The sequence below is a fragment of the Myxocyprinus asiaticus genome, chromosome 46, assembly GCF_019703515.2.
Source record: "Myxocyprinus asiaticus isolate MX2 ecotype Aquarium Trade chromosome 46, UBuf_Myxa_2, whole genome shotgun sequence".
Lineage (NCBI taxonomy): Eukaryota > Metazoa > Chordata > Actinopteri > Cypriniformes > Catostomidae > Myxocyprinus > Myxocyprinus asiaticus.
Window position 1 is genome coordinate 29,428,656 of NC_059389.1, and position 16,885 is coordinate 29,445,540.

General features: G+C 40.1%; 1 protein-coding gene across 1 annotated transcript in view; it reads right to left on the reverse strand.

Annotated features, from left to right (window-relative positions):
- LOC127436308 (growth arrest-specific protein 2-like) overlaps positions 1–16,885 on the reverse strand; it is an 85,456-nt gene that overhangs the window by 57,867 nt on the left and 10,704 nt on the right. Inside the window, exons 2-3 of the mRNA XM_051690381.1 lie at positions 13,893–14,041; positions 2,007–2,134 (exon numbers count right to left, since the gene is read on the reverse strand). Coding sequence (XP_051546341.1) covers positions 2,007–2,134; positions 13,893–14,037 — 273 coding nt within the window. The 5' untranslated portion in view covers positions 14,038–14,041. The remainder of the gene's footprint in view (positions 1–2,006; positions 2,135–13,892; positions 14,042–16,885) is intronic.

The following is a 16,885-nucleotide window of genomic DNA, read 5'->3' on the forward strand; positions in this document are numbered from 1 at the left end:
GAGCGCGTTACCGCGGAGACATAGCACGTGTGGAGGCTTCATGCTATTCTCCGCGGCATCCACGCACAACTCACCATGCGCCCCACCGAGAGCGAGAACTACATTATAGTGACCACGAGGCCAATTTGGTTGCTTAGGTTGCTTATGTGCCTAAGACTTTTGCACAGTACTGTATATATTTAATTTAAACATCTTAATATGTGACTACAGTAGGTGAGCATTTTTTTGTGCTGGCGTAATAAATCATTGGTCAATTCATTGAAACAGACAGTTTCACAGAACTTGGAAATCCACTGAACTACAATACACTGATCAGCCACAACAAAAACTACCTGCCTAATATTGTGTAGGTCCCCCTCGTGCCACCAAAACAGCGCCAACCTGCATCTCAAAATAGCATTCTGAGGTTATATTCTTCTCACCACAATTGTACAGAGCGGTTATCTGAGTTACCGTAGACTTTGTCAGTTTGAACCAGTCTGGCCATTCTCTGTTGACCTCTCATCAACAAGGCATTTCCGTTCCAGTACTCACTGGAAGTTGTATTGTTTTTTTGCACCATTCTGAATACATTCTAGAGACTGTGTTGTGTGAAAATCTCAGGAGATCAGCAGTTACAGAAATACTCAAACCAGCCCGTCTGGCACCAACAATCATCCATGCGATTATCTAATCAGCCAATCGTGTGGCAGCAGTGCAGTGCATAAAATCATGCAGATACAGAGTCAGGAGCTTCAGTTAATGTTCACATTAACCATCAGAATGGGGGAAAATGTGATCTCAGTGATTTGGACCATGGCATGATTGTTGGTGCCAGATGGGCTGGTTTTAGTATTTCTGTAACTGCTGATCTCCTGGGATTTTCACACACAACAGTTGATGAGAGAGGTCAACAGAATGGCCAGACTGGTTCGAACTGACAATGTCTACGGTAACTCAGATAACCGCTCTGTACAACTGTGGTGAGAAGAATATAATCTCAGAATGCTATTCTGGCGCTGTTTTGGCGGCACGAGGGGGACCTACACAATATTAGGCAGGTGGTTCTAATGTTGTAGCTGACTGGTGTATGTGGCGCCATTTTTGCTACTGAAGTTTAAAGATCCCTTGAAACTGTTTGACAAGTACAGTTTTCTGTGTTGACGTATTTCCTGTTGAATGTGAAAACTGGAAGTTGGGATGAAATAAACTGAAGGGCTTGAAGGGCAGTATACTGTATTATTGGCTGATTAGCAGAAAAATCTAAATATTATCATTGCGCCGGTATTGGTATTACCAGATTGTGAAGTCCAGATTTGTTTCAAGTGAATAGTTTTTGAATAATTAGAGCTAGCAGCACTAGTTTAAAGTGTTAAAACTCAACTCAGTACTGGCAACAATGAGCCGTGAATTATCGGTTACTGGTATCAGCCCAGAAACTGCATATCAGTGCATCCATTGAAATTAATCTAATGACATACTCATTATGAAATGTAATAGCCATGTTAAAAGCACATTAAAATCATTGCAATAATCATGATGTTGCTAAATTTTATACCTGCAGTAAAATTATCATGAATATATTGTGAATTTTCTATATATTGACCAGCCATATTTTGTTATCTCAAGACTCTGGAATGAATGTAGATGCTGGTATGTGTTGTGACAGAGTGATCTCATCAGTATTCGTAGATATTTGTACATACTGTTTACATGTACATTTGTGAACATTTAGATTGACACTGAAAGGGACAGTATTAACATCTACTCATTCAATGCATTCATGGCATTTAAAAAAGTAAGTGCTTTTATGTATGTGCACAGCATTAGATGTTCAAATCTTTACGAATCCTCTGATGACTGGTCAAAGTGAAGACTGTGGATGTTATTATATAATATTAACGCATGTTTCACTCATTTCCTTATTTATACCAAACTGATACCAAACTGTATGCATGGTAGAACCACACTTTAAATACAACTACATGTAAATCCTCATGAGATCATGTTGGTTTTGAGGGAAATACCTTTCCTGGTGGAGTCTGGAGATCTGTGCTATTTTGTCTGAATTTCTCCTGCAGTGTCTCAGCCAGCTGACACAAGAGGAATCCATTATCTAACCGCTCCATGAAGCTCTCTGCAGTGATGTCCACACCTGATGGGCAAAAAGAGAGAAAAAGATGGAAACTAAACAAAAGATTTATGGTGCTTCACTGCACTCGGCTTTTATGACACAACATTACAGCATTACTGAATTACAGCAAAAAATCCAAAAAGAGTTTTACAGCAGCGCAAACATAGTTGAATCAATCTTTATCTCAAATTAGGGTTGGGAAAATTATGAATTTAAAAAAACGTTCCTTCCAATTCATACGTTTGAATTTGTACTGAATTGGCCATGCCCCACGTGACATTTAATTGGAATGACAGGATGAGGAATTTACTGAATTGCAGTTCAAAGATATTCAAGTCAAGGCACACAAGATAGGAATTTAATTAGTCCAACACAAGTTTTGCATCAAAAACAAAAAATATACATCATTAGACATATTTATCTAAACTAAGTTCAATACTATAAATATAATTACAAATGTTATGTAGTATTGACAATCAAAATTTGGGGTAACTGAAAGCGTTCTTCCACCATGTCCATAGAATGTAAGTTTATTTATTAAATAATATATATATATATTTTTTTTTACATATGCTATATCCAGGGTTGGGAGGGTTACTTTTGAAATGTATTCCACTACAGATCACAGAATACATGCTGTTAAATGTAATTTGTAATGTATTCCATTAGATTACTCAAGGTCAGTAACATATTCTAAATACTTTGGATTACTTCTTCAGCACTGGTAGATTTTTTCACTTTGATGACTATTAAAACTTTGCCAGTACAGTATGACAAAATACACATTAAAAATACATTCTCTGAAAAACCTAAATATCTTATGCAGTGTTGTTTCTAAAACAAGATAAATCAAATTGATCTTGTTTTAAGGACTTTTAGATATTTTTACAGGAAAACAATACAAAAATTATTATCAAGAATATGATTTTTGCCCTAATATCAAAGGTCTTACTAGAAAAAAAGAAATTATTATCCAATGTGAATTTTCTTGATAAATAAATATGATCGTGCCTGGTAACGTGCATGTAAAATGTCTAGAAATAACATTTTAGCTTAGCGTAAAGCTGACAATTTACACAAGGTTTATTTCTATTTCTTCTGCTCCAAACTTACTTCAAACTTACTTCTCTGTCTGCTCGTATGAATGTAACACATCATAAGAAAGTGTTTCACCGCTGTTCAAATGCACTTTGGATCACATCATTTATATGTATAAATGTTTTCCATCTGAAAGGACTAAATATTAAATGAAACAAATGACAATAAAATGCAAAGTAATCTCTTCAGTAATCAAATTACTTTTTGAATGTAACTGTATTCTGATTACCAATGATTTAAATTGTAACTGTAGTGAATACAGTTACTTATATGTCATATTTTAAATATGTAATCCTGTTACATGTATTCAGTTACTCCCCAACCCTGGCTATAAATAAGATTTAAAAAAAGAATCTATTGGTGGCATTTCAAACACTGATAATTAATATAATCAAATTAATCAAATTAAATCATTAAACAAATATTTAAATAAATTATTAAATACATAATGAAATAAAACTAGAAAATTATTAAATTAATAACTAAGAAAATCTATAAATGTCCTTTTTATTTCATTTTAGCATTATCTTTGGGTTGATTTTTAATTCAAGCGAAATCTACGTCTTTTCGTTTTCATTTTCAGGGTTACGATTAGATAAATTAAAGATAATGCTAAAATAAAAAAGGATGTAAAATAGTGCTAAAATTAAATGAAAAAGTGGCATGTATTGATTTATTTAGTGATTTAATTATTAATTTAATGATTATGTAGTTTTTTCATTATGTATTTAATGCTTTATTTAAATATTTATTTAATAACATTTTTAGTAATTTGGCCCTCCATAGGTAACTTATACTGAACAATGAAATGTACTATAAAAAACTACATTTAAAGCTGTTATATGGCTAAAAATCACTTTAAAAATTATTCTCAATTCAATTCTGAATGGTAAACAGCCTGTTTCAAATCCAAAAGTTTTGTGCAGCTTTGATTCATAGATAAACACTTTTCAGTTGCATAAACAGATGAGTGCTTGGAAGGAAACAGCTGATTTATTTTGCAATACTAATCCAGATAAAACACACTCGCACACAGAGACACACAATACACTGATCAACATGTGGCGGCTGTATTTCACTGGCTTCCAGATGATCATTCTTTCTCTGTGAGGTCACTGTGAAACAGGAGGTGGTGGAGGGGGGTTGGGTGTCTGTGGAAAGAGCATATTTTCTCATCCACTCCATTTTTTCATTTCATACTGAGGGGGCATTCGTGGTGGAGGGGGTTTGGATGTTTTAATGAGTTCCAAATGTGGTAATTGAGCCCAGCGGAGGGGAGACGCAGAGCTTGTGAAATTCTTTCTGAATGTACCTCTTTTATTCTCACTCGAACAATATTGAGCCTCCTCTCTGGGTCCAAATAAACACAATTTACACCACTCATAGCCATATTATGGGTCTGATAACAAAACAACATGAGAGAATTTAAGTACTACAGCTAACTCTCCTTACAAACATTAGTTTGATCAGATACTTGGAACTGTACCATGATCCTGAAAAATTCAATCTAAATTTCAGTCATACTAAATTTTTACATATTCTTAAATAAATAGTTAACCCAAAAATGATAATTCTGTCATCATTTACTCACCCTCATGTCGTTACAAACTTGTATGACTTTCTTTCAGGAAATGGAATGGAAAGGAAATGTTTTAATGAATATTGTGGGCTTCTGTGTCAATACAATGGCAGTGGATAGTGCCTCACTTTAAAGATTAAAAAAATGACCCAAAAGTATCATAAAAGTACTAAAGTGAGTATCATAAAAGTATGTAAATGTGAGAACACAAGAACTTTAGTTGTTTTTAATGCTAACTGTGAAAGTGCTTCTCTCTAACAATGGATGAGCAACACTGTTACTACGGTTTCGGGAAACAGTCAAGATAGCTCGTTAATTTCTCCAATGATGCATTGTACTATGGTGGTTAAGCAATAAGTTACGTAGTTAAATGGGAAACACACCCCAGGAGTCATGCATCAAAGTTTTATACTTATGGTTAAGGTATTGTTCAAATCACTAACTCTGAATATGAACAATAGTAATAGTGAGGCTTGCCTTAGCGAACACCACTATTAAATAAAAAGGTCCATTGAAAAGTATTGCAAATAATACAAAATGACAATAGACAAAGCCACATCATGCAAACGGTGTTGAATGTTTACTGATCCATTCTCACTCCCCATAATCCATGACCTGAAGTTTCAATCGACTGAATATTCGGTATCTGCTTCAAAATAAGCGTTAATCCAGCACAGGTTTTATCCCAATAAAGTAATGCAAATACTTACCTGCTACTAATGTTGCTGCCCCGACCACAAGCACATATATAGTGAACGAAGCAAATGACCAAACTGCATATATAACTTAAAATAAAATACAGTTTTGTTAAGCTAAAGTAGTAGAGCATTAATGGGAGTTCATGTCATGACCAGCAAGCAGAAATTTGAACTGTATGCAGAAACTTAAATAATAAAGCTTTGGAATTTCAAACGTTTGTGATAAAGCCCCATTGTCAGGAAGCCTCATGTCCCATCACTAATAAAAATAATTAAAAGTTTACAGTAACCAATAATAATACAAATATCTACACTCTATTAAACAAAACATATGTCTTTACTGATATTGGAATTGGTGAATTAGAATGTGATTTGATTATTTCTTGTATAAGAACAGCAATAGTACTGTTAATGAAATACGGAAATGTAATGAGCAATGCATACCACCAGATGCAGCAACAGAGGATACTTACCCTTTAAAGAGTACAGCAGGTGCAAACATAAGAAAACAACATGCATTAGGAGCGACCAACGAAACGTGAGAGCATCGTCTTAACTTAATGGATATAATCAGACCCCGAGTACTTGTGCATGATGACACGCACGAACATTGGATCCAGGGAGTGTTTTACAGAAAGATCCTAACTTTAGAATTTTATCTGTTTGGTAAACGTGACATTTCAGTTAGGATCTCATTTAGGACAAAAGCTATTACAGAATACAATTTCCTAAGTGCATTATCTTATCTTAACTACAGTTAGGATTTACTTCTATTATATGAATTTGTGAAAAATCCTAACTTGACTGATCAGATCTTAACTTAGGACATTAAGATAGGAAGTTATCTGTAATATGCCCCCTGATTCCCCATTGAGGACTAACTCCAGGCATGCAAACACTGTGGTAAACAAATGAGCAAAGACCTGAACTCGGTACCCACTTGACGCGATCGCCACGGCTGGCGGAATGAACAATCACTGAGTACTATAATAAAATGAAATATTGCAGCTTGAAAAGCAATATTGATGCAGTATAAGGTATATGATGAACAGAGAATTAAGAACATTGATAGCAGGAAGCCTAGACCCCAACACCACCAGCTATTTGCACTGACGATTGTTCCCCCAAAAGAAGAATAGATGGAGAACTTAACATATATTCCTGATGGAGACCAGCTGTGCTGGGGAGTGTGAACATCATCGCGTGTAGACCACGATGCATAGTCCAATGTGAAGCGACCATTGCTTGTGAACATCACAGTGAGTAGGCTACAATGTACTCTATAATCTAACATGACGTGACTGTTGCTTGGAGAAGCGAGGGATAGCGTGTGACATGATTGTGTGTTTCACTTACATGCGCATGAGTGAAAATAATGGAAGTATGCCAACAAAGAGTGACAGCTGAGTGGGCTTATAGAGCAGAGGCTGTATTGTGATTGGATGAGATGCTTGATAGAATGAATACCGAGATCTTCCTGCTAGAACTACGCTTACACTTACATTTCCTGTCGCCATAGAAGCAATGTAAAAACTACCAAAACAAGCAATCCAGATAAAAAAAATAATTAAAAATAAAAAACATTTTAAGTGTTAGTAAAAGTAAAAATGAGTTCAGGTTCAATTTGTAAAGTTGGTAACTGTCATAACTTAGTAGAACTAACCTCGGGCAATTGTTTCGGTAAATCGTAATTTACCCACTCTGGTGAGGCACCGTCAAAAGACGTCATCGTGACTGTAAAGTATCAGCACTATGGAGCCACATACTTGTTTATTTGGAAATTTTTAAAAATTCAATACATGAATCATCACATTATCTGCTAAAACGTATGCGGATGTGAGTGAAAACACTGCAGACTGGAAAACAAAAATATACAATAGTTTTGTGTGTGGAACAGAAGCCACGTACACACTACAGTTTCGGGAGTGACAACCACATTTAAATGCGGGAGTGAATCCCCAAAATTTTAATTCCATGTGCGTATGGAATACAGGACTGACTCCCGTAATCGCGATGACTGACAAGTGATAACCATAGCAACACTGCAGAATCTCGTGCCTGTGAACAAGAAAAATGAATGCCACCAGCTTAACCCCTTTTGTATTTGCTATTTTTGAGCAAAGAGATTATCCACCAGAGATGTATTATCATCTGGCAATTTTTAGTTAGCTGCCATCAACATATTCGTCGTGTTTTGTTTATGCGTGACTAAACGCTGTTGTTAAACAGTGTGCGCTCAGGACTGTAATGTGCAGGTTACCACGAGACCGCAGGGCTAATGAAAGAAACTACAGTGTAGAGAGAGACTGAAATATATGAATGAACGAAGACACATACCTGTGTTTGTGTGATTTACACCAGGAGAAGACAGACACATCTCACATGCACTATTGATCATGTCATTAACAACTAGTTGTTCAGTTCGGTTCCGTACACACTGCGTGGAATTTCTGAAAATGCGTTTGTCACTACCTGAATTTTTTGGGAAATAATTAGGTTGTAGAATGTGGTTGTCACTCCCAAATTTTACTGAACTGTGTGTGAACAGAACAGGATTAAGCTCTAAAAGGTAAACTGACAATCAAATTTAGCTGCAGTGTGTACATGGCCAGAGTGAAACGTCATGGTTACTTGTGTAACCTCTGTTCCCTGATAGAGGGGCAGTGGGGAGGATTCTTGGGAGGCGAACAGGTGCACCTGTGCTTGTCCGAATTGACTCCAAATCAGCTGGACCACCTGAGGGTGGAGTCTCCACTCTCCCATGAGGGTAACCTGCCGTGACAGCGCATCCGCTGTAGTGTTGAGGTTGCCTGGGATGTGAGTGGCTCGCAGCGACTTGAAGTGCTGCTGACTCCAGAGGAGGAGACGGCGGGCGAGTTGTGACATACAACGAGAGCGCAGACCACCTTGGTGGTTGACATATGCTACCATTGCCGTGTTGTCTGTCTGAACTAACACGTGCTTGCCCTGGATCAACGGCCAAAACCTCCACAGGGCGAGCAGAATTGCCAACAACTTGAGGCAGTTGATGTGCCAATGCAGTCGCGGGCCCGTCCACAAGCCAGCGGCTGCGTGCCTATTGCAAACAGCACTTTTGGAGGCATCCGTCGTGACCACGACGCGCTTGGAGACCAGTTCTAGGGGAACACCTGCCCATAGAAATGAGAGGTCGGTCCAAGGGCTGAAAAGACGGTGACAGACCGGCGTGATGACCACGTGATGTGTCCCACAGTGCCATGCCCATCTCGGGACTCGAGTCTGAAGCCAGTGCTGAAGCAGTCTCATATGCATCAACCCGAGCGTGGTGGCCACCATTGAGGATGCCATATGCCCCAGGAGCCTCTGAAAAAGTTTCAGTGGAACCGCTCTTTTCTGTTTGAATGCCTTCAAACAGGCAAACACCGACTGGGCGTGCTCGTTCGTGAGGCGCGCTGTCAAAGAGACTGAGTCCAACTCCAAACCGAGAAAAGAGATGCTCTGAACCAGGAGGAGCTTGCTCTTTTCCCAGTTGACCCGAAGCCCTAGTCGGCTGAGGTGTGAGAGGAGGTCATGGTGCCACACCATGTCGTGGCCCTGCTGAGTCTAGGGACATCGAAGCACTTACCTGGCTCCTTGTGACCACCCCCGGAACAGCCTGGGACTGGGAAGGAAGAGACTGTCACATCGGAGACTGTCACATCAGGGGTGGATTTGTGCCACAGCTGGGTGCTCAGGTGCGGGAGACCACCGCTGGAGCGCCAAACCTGCCAAATTGAGTGGTGGATGGTGGTCGTGATGACGGCCGTGCACACCGGATACGTGACCCAAGGAACAAGGAAACCGCTTTTGCTGAACTCTTGAGTACTGCAGCCACTTGGGCATGCAGCGCAATTAAATGCAAAGGTAACAAAAAGATTCTCCTCCCGGCCTTCGACCGCGGGATGGAGAGGTCTGCTTACCAGCTCCAGAGCAGCGGGTTTCGTCATCCCTGGGTCGCCCGTCTTAAGGGTGCTTTGAAGCCTATCACGGTTTCTAGACGGGTGGCGTCTGCTTCCTGCGGTGGGCTCCACGCCGGGGCCAGGTTGAAGGGGCGGGCTGCAGTGGAGCCGGTGCAGTCAACGCAGGGGGACACCCTTGGCAATGAGCAGACGGGGTGCGGGATCTTGAGCCGCGCCGGGGCAGGATATGCCGGATAGCCTCCATCTACTGCTCCACTATCGAGAACTGCTGGGCAAAGTCCTTGACGGTGTCGTCGAATAGGCCAGCCTTGGAGATGGGGGCAGCAAGGAACCGTGTCCTGTCGGCCTCACCCATCTCGACCAGGTTGAGCCAAAGGTGGCGCTCCTGGACCACTAATGTGGACATCGTCTGCCCGAGAGTCCGCGCCGTGACCTCCGTCACTCGGAGAGCGATGTCGGTCACCGAACGCAGTTCCTGCATCAATCCCGGGGCGGAACTACCCTCGTGCAGTTCCTTTAGTGCCTTGGCAGACTTGCAGGAGAGCCATGGTGTGCAGGGCGGAGGCGGCTTGTCCAGTGGCACCGTAGGCCTTAGCCATCAGAGACGACGTAAAACTACAGGCCTTGGACGGGGGCTTTGGGCACCAGTGCCAGGTGGCGTTACTCTGCGGGCATAGGTGCACCGCGAGTGCCTTTATCCACCAGGGGATTGCCGAATAGCCCTTGGCCTCCCCACCATCGAGGGTAGTGATGGCGGGGAAGCTGAAAAGATCGGGAACGGGCAGTAAAAAAGTGCCTCCCACAACCTTGTTAGCTCTTCATGCACTTCCGGGAAGAAAGGAACGGGGGCGGGACGTGGCTTTGAGTGGTGCCGCGAGCCCAGGAACCAATCATCAAGCTGTGAGGGTTCAGGGAAGAGCGGAGGGTTCCACTTTAGCCAACGCTCGCGGCTGCCCGGGAAAGCATGCCGTCATCTCCGCATCAGCCTGTGACTGGGCAGTCGTCCCCAAAGGGAGGAGCCCAGCTGAGGCTTCCGCGTCCGACTGGATGAGCCCGCTCTCCGATGCTGCGCTCGAGAGCTCATCACTTTCGCGGGCTCCAAATAAGAGGTCGAACTCGCCGTGAGATGAGCCTGTGGACTCATCCGGAAGCCCGATCGGGGCAGACAAGCGTGCTGGGGAATACCCAGCGGAGGCGGTCCCATTGGGATCCCCAAATCGCCCCCAGTGCTAGCCACGCTGGCCTCATACCCGTGGGTAAAAGGACCGAGGTGGGGAGCCTCTGGGGTGGCTTGCTTTCTTACGAAGGCGAGCCGCGACCGCATCGTTACCAAGAACAGGTCCTCGCAATGAGTACATGACCATCCACGAATGCTGTCTCTGCGTGAGCAGTGCCCAGACATGAAAGAGAGTGATCGTGACCATCAGAAGGCGAGAAATAACGAGCGCAACCAGGAATAACACACAATCGGAAAGGCATCTTTAAAAAGACGCGTCTTTAAAAAGACATTCCGTGTGTGCCGCTCTTTTAGAGAAATATACTCTTTTAGAGAAATATACTCTTATTTATGCTGAAGCGCCCAGGGGCATTCATGAAATGCGCCGTCAGATCCAGCAGAGGTGAATGAACAGTTGTGGGAATTCAGCTCAGTGAGCATGACCGTTCGGCTCCGAAGAGAAAATCTGAATGAGTGGTTGCATACCAGCTCCTTTTATACCTGTATGTCCGGGGGAGTGGCATGCAAATACCACTCGCCAATTTTCTCAGGCTCCCAAGAGTGACCCCTAGTGTCACTACATCGACACAACGTCAAGTGAGTGACAGATAGGGAACAGGTCACTTCAGCAGGGCAACATATTAAACATTAACTACTGTGAATACATGTTGTTGAGCTCAAATGAAATGAAAATCATTCCGCAACCTATAGTGTCATGATGACAAAGTTGTAAATTCCAGTGCCCTTCGTGTCAGTATATTGATGCCAAAGTTTTCTCACTGAAAGCTATTTGTTTGCCAACCATGTCACATTACAGAAACTAGAGGGCGCTTTTGTCATCTACATAGTGACACGCGGGGCTCTAGCACAGGCAGCATTATCTGACACCTTGGGAGTGATGGTGCCTTCAAGTTATGTACCACAAAGTCGTAATTACGAGTGGGAAACTTGGGATTTTCTTTGAGCCCCAACTTTCTGAGTTGGGGGCGTGACTATTTTAGGTTTACTTGAGGATTTTGAATGTACAGTTTAGTTTGTATGCATTTTTTTTTTTACTGTTCATGAAGAAAATGATAAAACTTGCCAGAAAATAAGACTCATTTAGCTGGGTAATGAAGAGGCAAGCGTTTGCAACAAAACTACTATATCATTCTATGTGGCCACACAAGAATGGTAAAATAGACATAAAAAGCATTCATTACACACCTAATGCGTGGATTTGCTCTTCGTTTTGTTGCATTGGTGCTAAAAAAGCTTCCATATTAAATTGCAAAAAGGGTCCGTTCTTTCCGACTAAAATCACTTGAACCCACATCACATTGTATTAACGATTTTTGACCTCGTATGTACGAACTTCCCAGGAGGACTTGAACACACCATGAGAACCCATTTTGTATACATGAGGCTCTTGATAAGACCAGCAACTTGCGTTCCTGAAATAGATACATTTCAGAGAACTGAGCAATTATTTGTCTAAAAAAATAACACAGAGACAGGCGTAAGCCACTAAAGAGTGTGCAAGATCTGGAGAGGGAATGAGTGGTTGGTGTGTGGTTGTATATGAAGCCCCTATTCGGCCCACTGTGGCCCCTGGCTTTCGTCTGCTCCAACCAGACCAAAGACAAAGCCCTGGTTTCATCTGGCTGTTCACAGCTTGAGAGTAGCCAAAAATTCCACAGATATCCACCTCTATGCACACACACACACAGAACCGGATCCAGAACTATGACACTACCATTCTCTTCTGTTCATAATTTGTATCTTGGATCTGAAACACTTCTAGTGGTAAGCGGTTTTGAGATTCTGATTTATGCTGGGAAAAGTAGAAAAAGAAAACATGTTCACATGCAATCATGCATGCACATAAATAGATTTTACATAATCAAACAATATGATATATTGCTGTAAGTATGATAAACATATTAAGCACTGAATCACTGCATCATAAAGATGAGGTGTGTGATTTCTAAGCCACTAGTCTGACCAAATGGAATCACAAAAATAATAGGGATAGGAGAAAGTATTTTAAGTTAGAAAATTTTTTTCACTTTAGCTTTAAGAAGTTTGGAAGCTTACTTTGGAAGTTTATCATAAACATTAAAATACACACTGTTTCAAAAATATAGCCACAAGATGCAAGTATTATACATGTTAACATGATTTTAGTGTGATAAAATTGCTTACCAACATTTCTGTATAAAGTTATACCCTATATTACAACTTTGTTGCCATTACAACGTAACGCCTATAAACACTGTAATCTGATACACGCCGTAACGTCAATAAATCCCTGATTTTATCATAATAATTTAAATTAATACATGATTTAATAACAAGCCTTGTGGTTATACTTTTAAAATGGTTGGTATTTTACCATTCATGGACTGGCCCCATTCACTTCCATTGTAAGTACCTTACTGTAAATGCAATTTTTGCATTTTATTCTTTTAAAGAGTATTCCAGGTTCAATACAACTTAAACTCAATCAACAGCATTTGAGGCATAATGTTGAGTACTACAAAAAATTATTTTGATGTGTGACTCGGAAGTGAATGGGGTCAATCTGTAAACATTAAAATACAGATTGCTTAAAAAGTGTAACCACAAGACATAAACAATGTGCGTGTTAACATGATTTTAGAGTGATAAATTCACTTTCTAACCTTTTCTGTGTTGTTATTTACGGTTTTATTTTACAACTTTGTTGCCATGATGACGTAAACCCTTAACCGACCGTAAAAATTACATTTTAAAATTTAGAGCTCAAATAATACATGAGTTTTAACCAAAGTATTAATGTAACTGCTTTTTCAAAATAATAAGCTTCACATTTTTGTCTTTAACCATTCCAAAAACTGGCCCCATTCACTTTCATTGTAAGTACCTCACTGTAACGAAATAAAGTATTGTGGTAATCAACATTATTTCGATTGAACTTAACTTGCATTGAGCCTGGAATATTCCTTGTGACTGAAAATTCTGGCATCAATTGCTCGCCCTCATGTTATTATGTGTTATGAGAATTATAACCTTTATAAAGTTGATAAGCCTAATTATTTTGCTATCCTAACTATGCACAATTATATGGTTCAATTAGTTGCATTTTATTATTTGCATTTAGCATTGGTTTTTTCCCAGCGGTCAATGAACATACCTGTAACCTATTTTTGAGTCAAGACCCACCAGTTGAGAATTACTGATACAAGTAACACTAAGGAATTGAGTTTGGAACACCTTCTAAATGACTTACCGAGCATGCTGGAGAGCCAGAGGGCCAGATCTTCCTTCATAGGCAGCAGACTGGCTTCATGTCGACTAGCCAGCCACTGACTGTACAGCTGCAGATCTGTGAGGCCAGGACTAGCCAGTGGCTTGCCGCTTAGTGAACTACACATGCTTCTGAAAATGCAGAGAGAGAAATACATCCACAGATCAAATACTACCAAAAAAAACAAAAACAAAAATATTAGCTAATCATCTGACTCCCCAAACAAATCATTCCACTTTCCCACAGAGCACAAACATCGTCTTTCTATCCTAAAATCCCTGATCATTAAAACTGTTTCACAGTAGACTGTTATCCTCCTTCCTGATCTCTCATCATTATCCAGCTCCAGGCTCTATCTTCTCTGTCCTGTGATATCGTATTCACTCACTTTATCTCTTTTTTTAAGACAGAACAGTCACACATTGTGGCTTCTCTTCTATCTGCATTCGTGCGACTCTCTTTAGCCCAAAACAAAGGCTCCTTACACACGTCTTTAAGTTATGATCTCACGATCAGAAAAACTAGATTTTTAAATTTCCTTTGGTTTCTAGGGTGTTTTTAATGCTATGGGTGATTGTTGCTGGGTAGTTGCTTACTGGCCCAAGTGCAAACAGCCCATCCCCAAGTCTATTGATATTCTGGTTTTGGCTCAGGTCCCTCCTTCAATGTAAGTCTATGGGATTTTATGTGTTTTATCATCTGCCAGGCAAAAATCCTCAGTCCGATTGCACAGAAAATACTGTAGTAGCACACCTCTTCCTCAACAAGCTGTATGATTTGAGGTATCATTCATGTAGCACAAACAGTGCAGTACGCATACACATCGAAGTTTAAATGTAATAATAACAGATTACATTTTTTTATCAATAACTATATGCCTCATCCGATGAATAAAATCCATGAAAAAAAATGTTTTATATTTGTTTTTAAAGAAAGAAATCAATATTACTGAAGATGGGTGTTTGAAAGGGTAGCAACTCTATCAAGTTCATGTAGACTGATTTTGTCCGAAATGACATCAAACCCATTATTTCTTCGATTTTGCCTGAAGTATATTGGTGCCTTAAGAACGTGTTTAACAGCTGACATGAAGTTTTTCTGAAAATTTACACTGGCAAGCTGCTTCAAACCACCGCAAAAAAACTTGTGACGTCACACCCGTTCTTTCTTCAATTGTGCTAGAAGTATATTGGCACCTGAGGTGTTTAACAGCCAACACAAACTTTTACGGAAAATTTGTGCTGGAAAGATGTTTCAAACCACTGCAACAAACTCAAAAACACCTTCTTTTTGGCAAGATTTTGTTCAAAATTATGAAACATTTTGTTTCTTTATTCGATTTCGCTATAAGTATATTGGCACCTTAAGAAGGTGTTTAGCTGCCAACACAATGTTTTCCTGAAAGTTCTCACTGGCAAGCTGTTTTGCACCACTGCAACAAACTTAAAAACAGATTCGTTTTGGCCAGATTCTGTTCTCAAATTGCATCACACCTGTTCTTTCTTTTGATCTCGCAAGAAGTATATCGGAGCCTTTAGAAAGTGTTTAACAGCTGACACAAAGTTTTCCTGAAAGTTCTCAAATCCCCGCAACAAACTCAAAAACACCTTCTTTTTGTTCGAATGGCGTCACACCAATTCTTTTTTTGTTGTTGTTGTTGTTAGATGTTGGTGAACTATCCCCAAAAATGAAAATCCTCTCATCATTTACTCAACCTCCAGCCATCCCAGTTGCATATGACTTTCTTTCTTCTGCTAATCACAAACAAAGATTTTTAGAAGAATATCTCAGCTCTGTTAGTCCATTCATGGCAAGTCAATGGTGGCCAGAACTTTGAAGCTCCAAAAGCATTAAAGTAATCAGTACGACTCCAATGGTTAAATCCAAGCAGTATAATAGGTCTGGGTGAGAAACAAATCAATATTGAATTCCTTTTTTACTATAAATCTCCACTTTCACTTCCACATTCTTCTTTCTTTGTTTTTTAGTGATTCGCATTCTTCATGCATATCACCACCTACTTGTCGGGGCTGGTCAAAGGTGGAGATTTATAGTAAAAAAGGACATAAATATTGATCTGTTTCTCACCCAAACCTATCATATCACTTCTGAAGACATGGATTTAACCACTTGGAGTCTTAAGGATTACTTTTATGCTGTCTTTATGTGCTTTTTGGAGCTTCTTGCCACCATTGTATGGACCTCCAGAGCTGAGATATTCTTCTAAAAATCTTCATTTGTGTGTTGCAGAAGAAAGACAGTCATCTGGGATGGCATGAGGGTGAGTAAATGATGAGAGACTTTCCATTTGTGGGTGAACTTTTCCTTTAAGAAGGTGTTTAACAGTCGGCAAGAAGTTTTTTGCTGGCAACTGTTTCGAACCGACATAAACTCAGAAACACCTCTTTGACCAGATTTTGTTCAAAATGACGTCCTACACATTCTTTGTTTGATTTTCCTAGAAGTACATTGGTGCCATAAGAGTTGACGAAAGTGAGGCTCTTTCATGCAACCAAAAGTTGAGAACATTTTAACTTGTTAACTGTAATGCACTCTGAACTAAGTTGACCAATGAGAGTTTAGAGAAGCAAAAACTCTGTACCGGTACTCAACTCAGACTGGCTGTTTCCACACCCTCAAAACTGATCTTATGCATTTTTACATCAGACCTTTCTCTAGTGTGTAAGCATCCTCACGTTTAGTGGTTTACTCAGATAGATCTGACCAATAGTAACTTGCCTTAGCAAACACCAGTAATTAGGTCCATATGACTCTCTTAGATGGTCTTGGCTTTCTCATTCAACCTCTAATATACACAGTCTGTCTGGGAATCAAACAGCAGACAGACAGCACAGATATCATGAGCAGATAAGTTTGTTGTTCATGTTTTAATATGCATCTTGCTTTTTTCTCTATGGAACAGTCTGTCCCATTTCTAGGGTGGATTATGGTGCCTGACACCTCTGTGGGCTTCT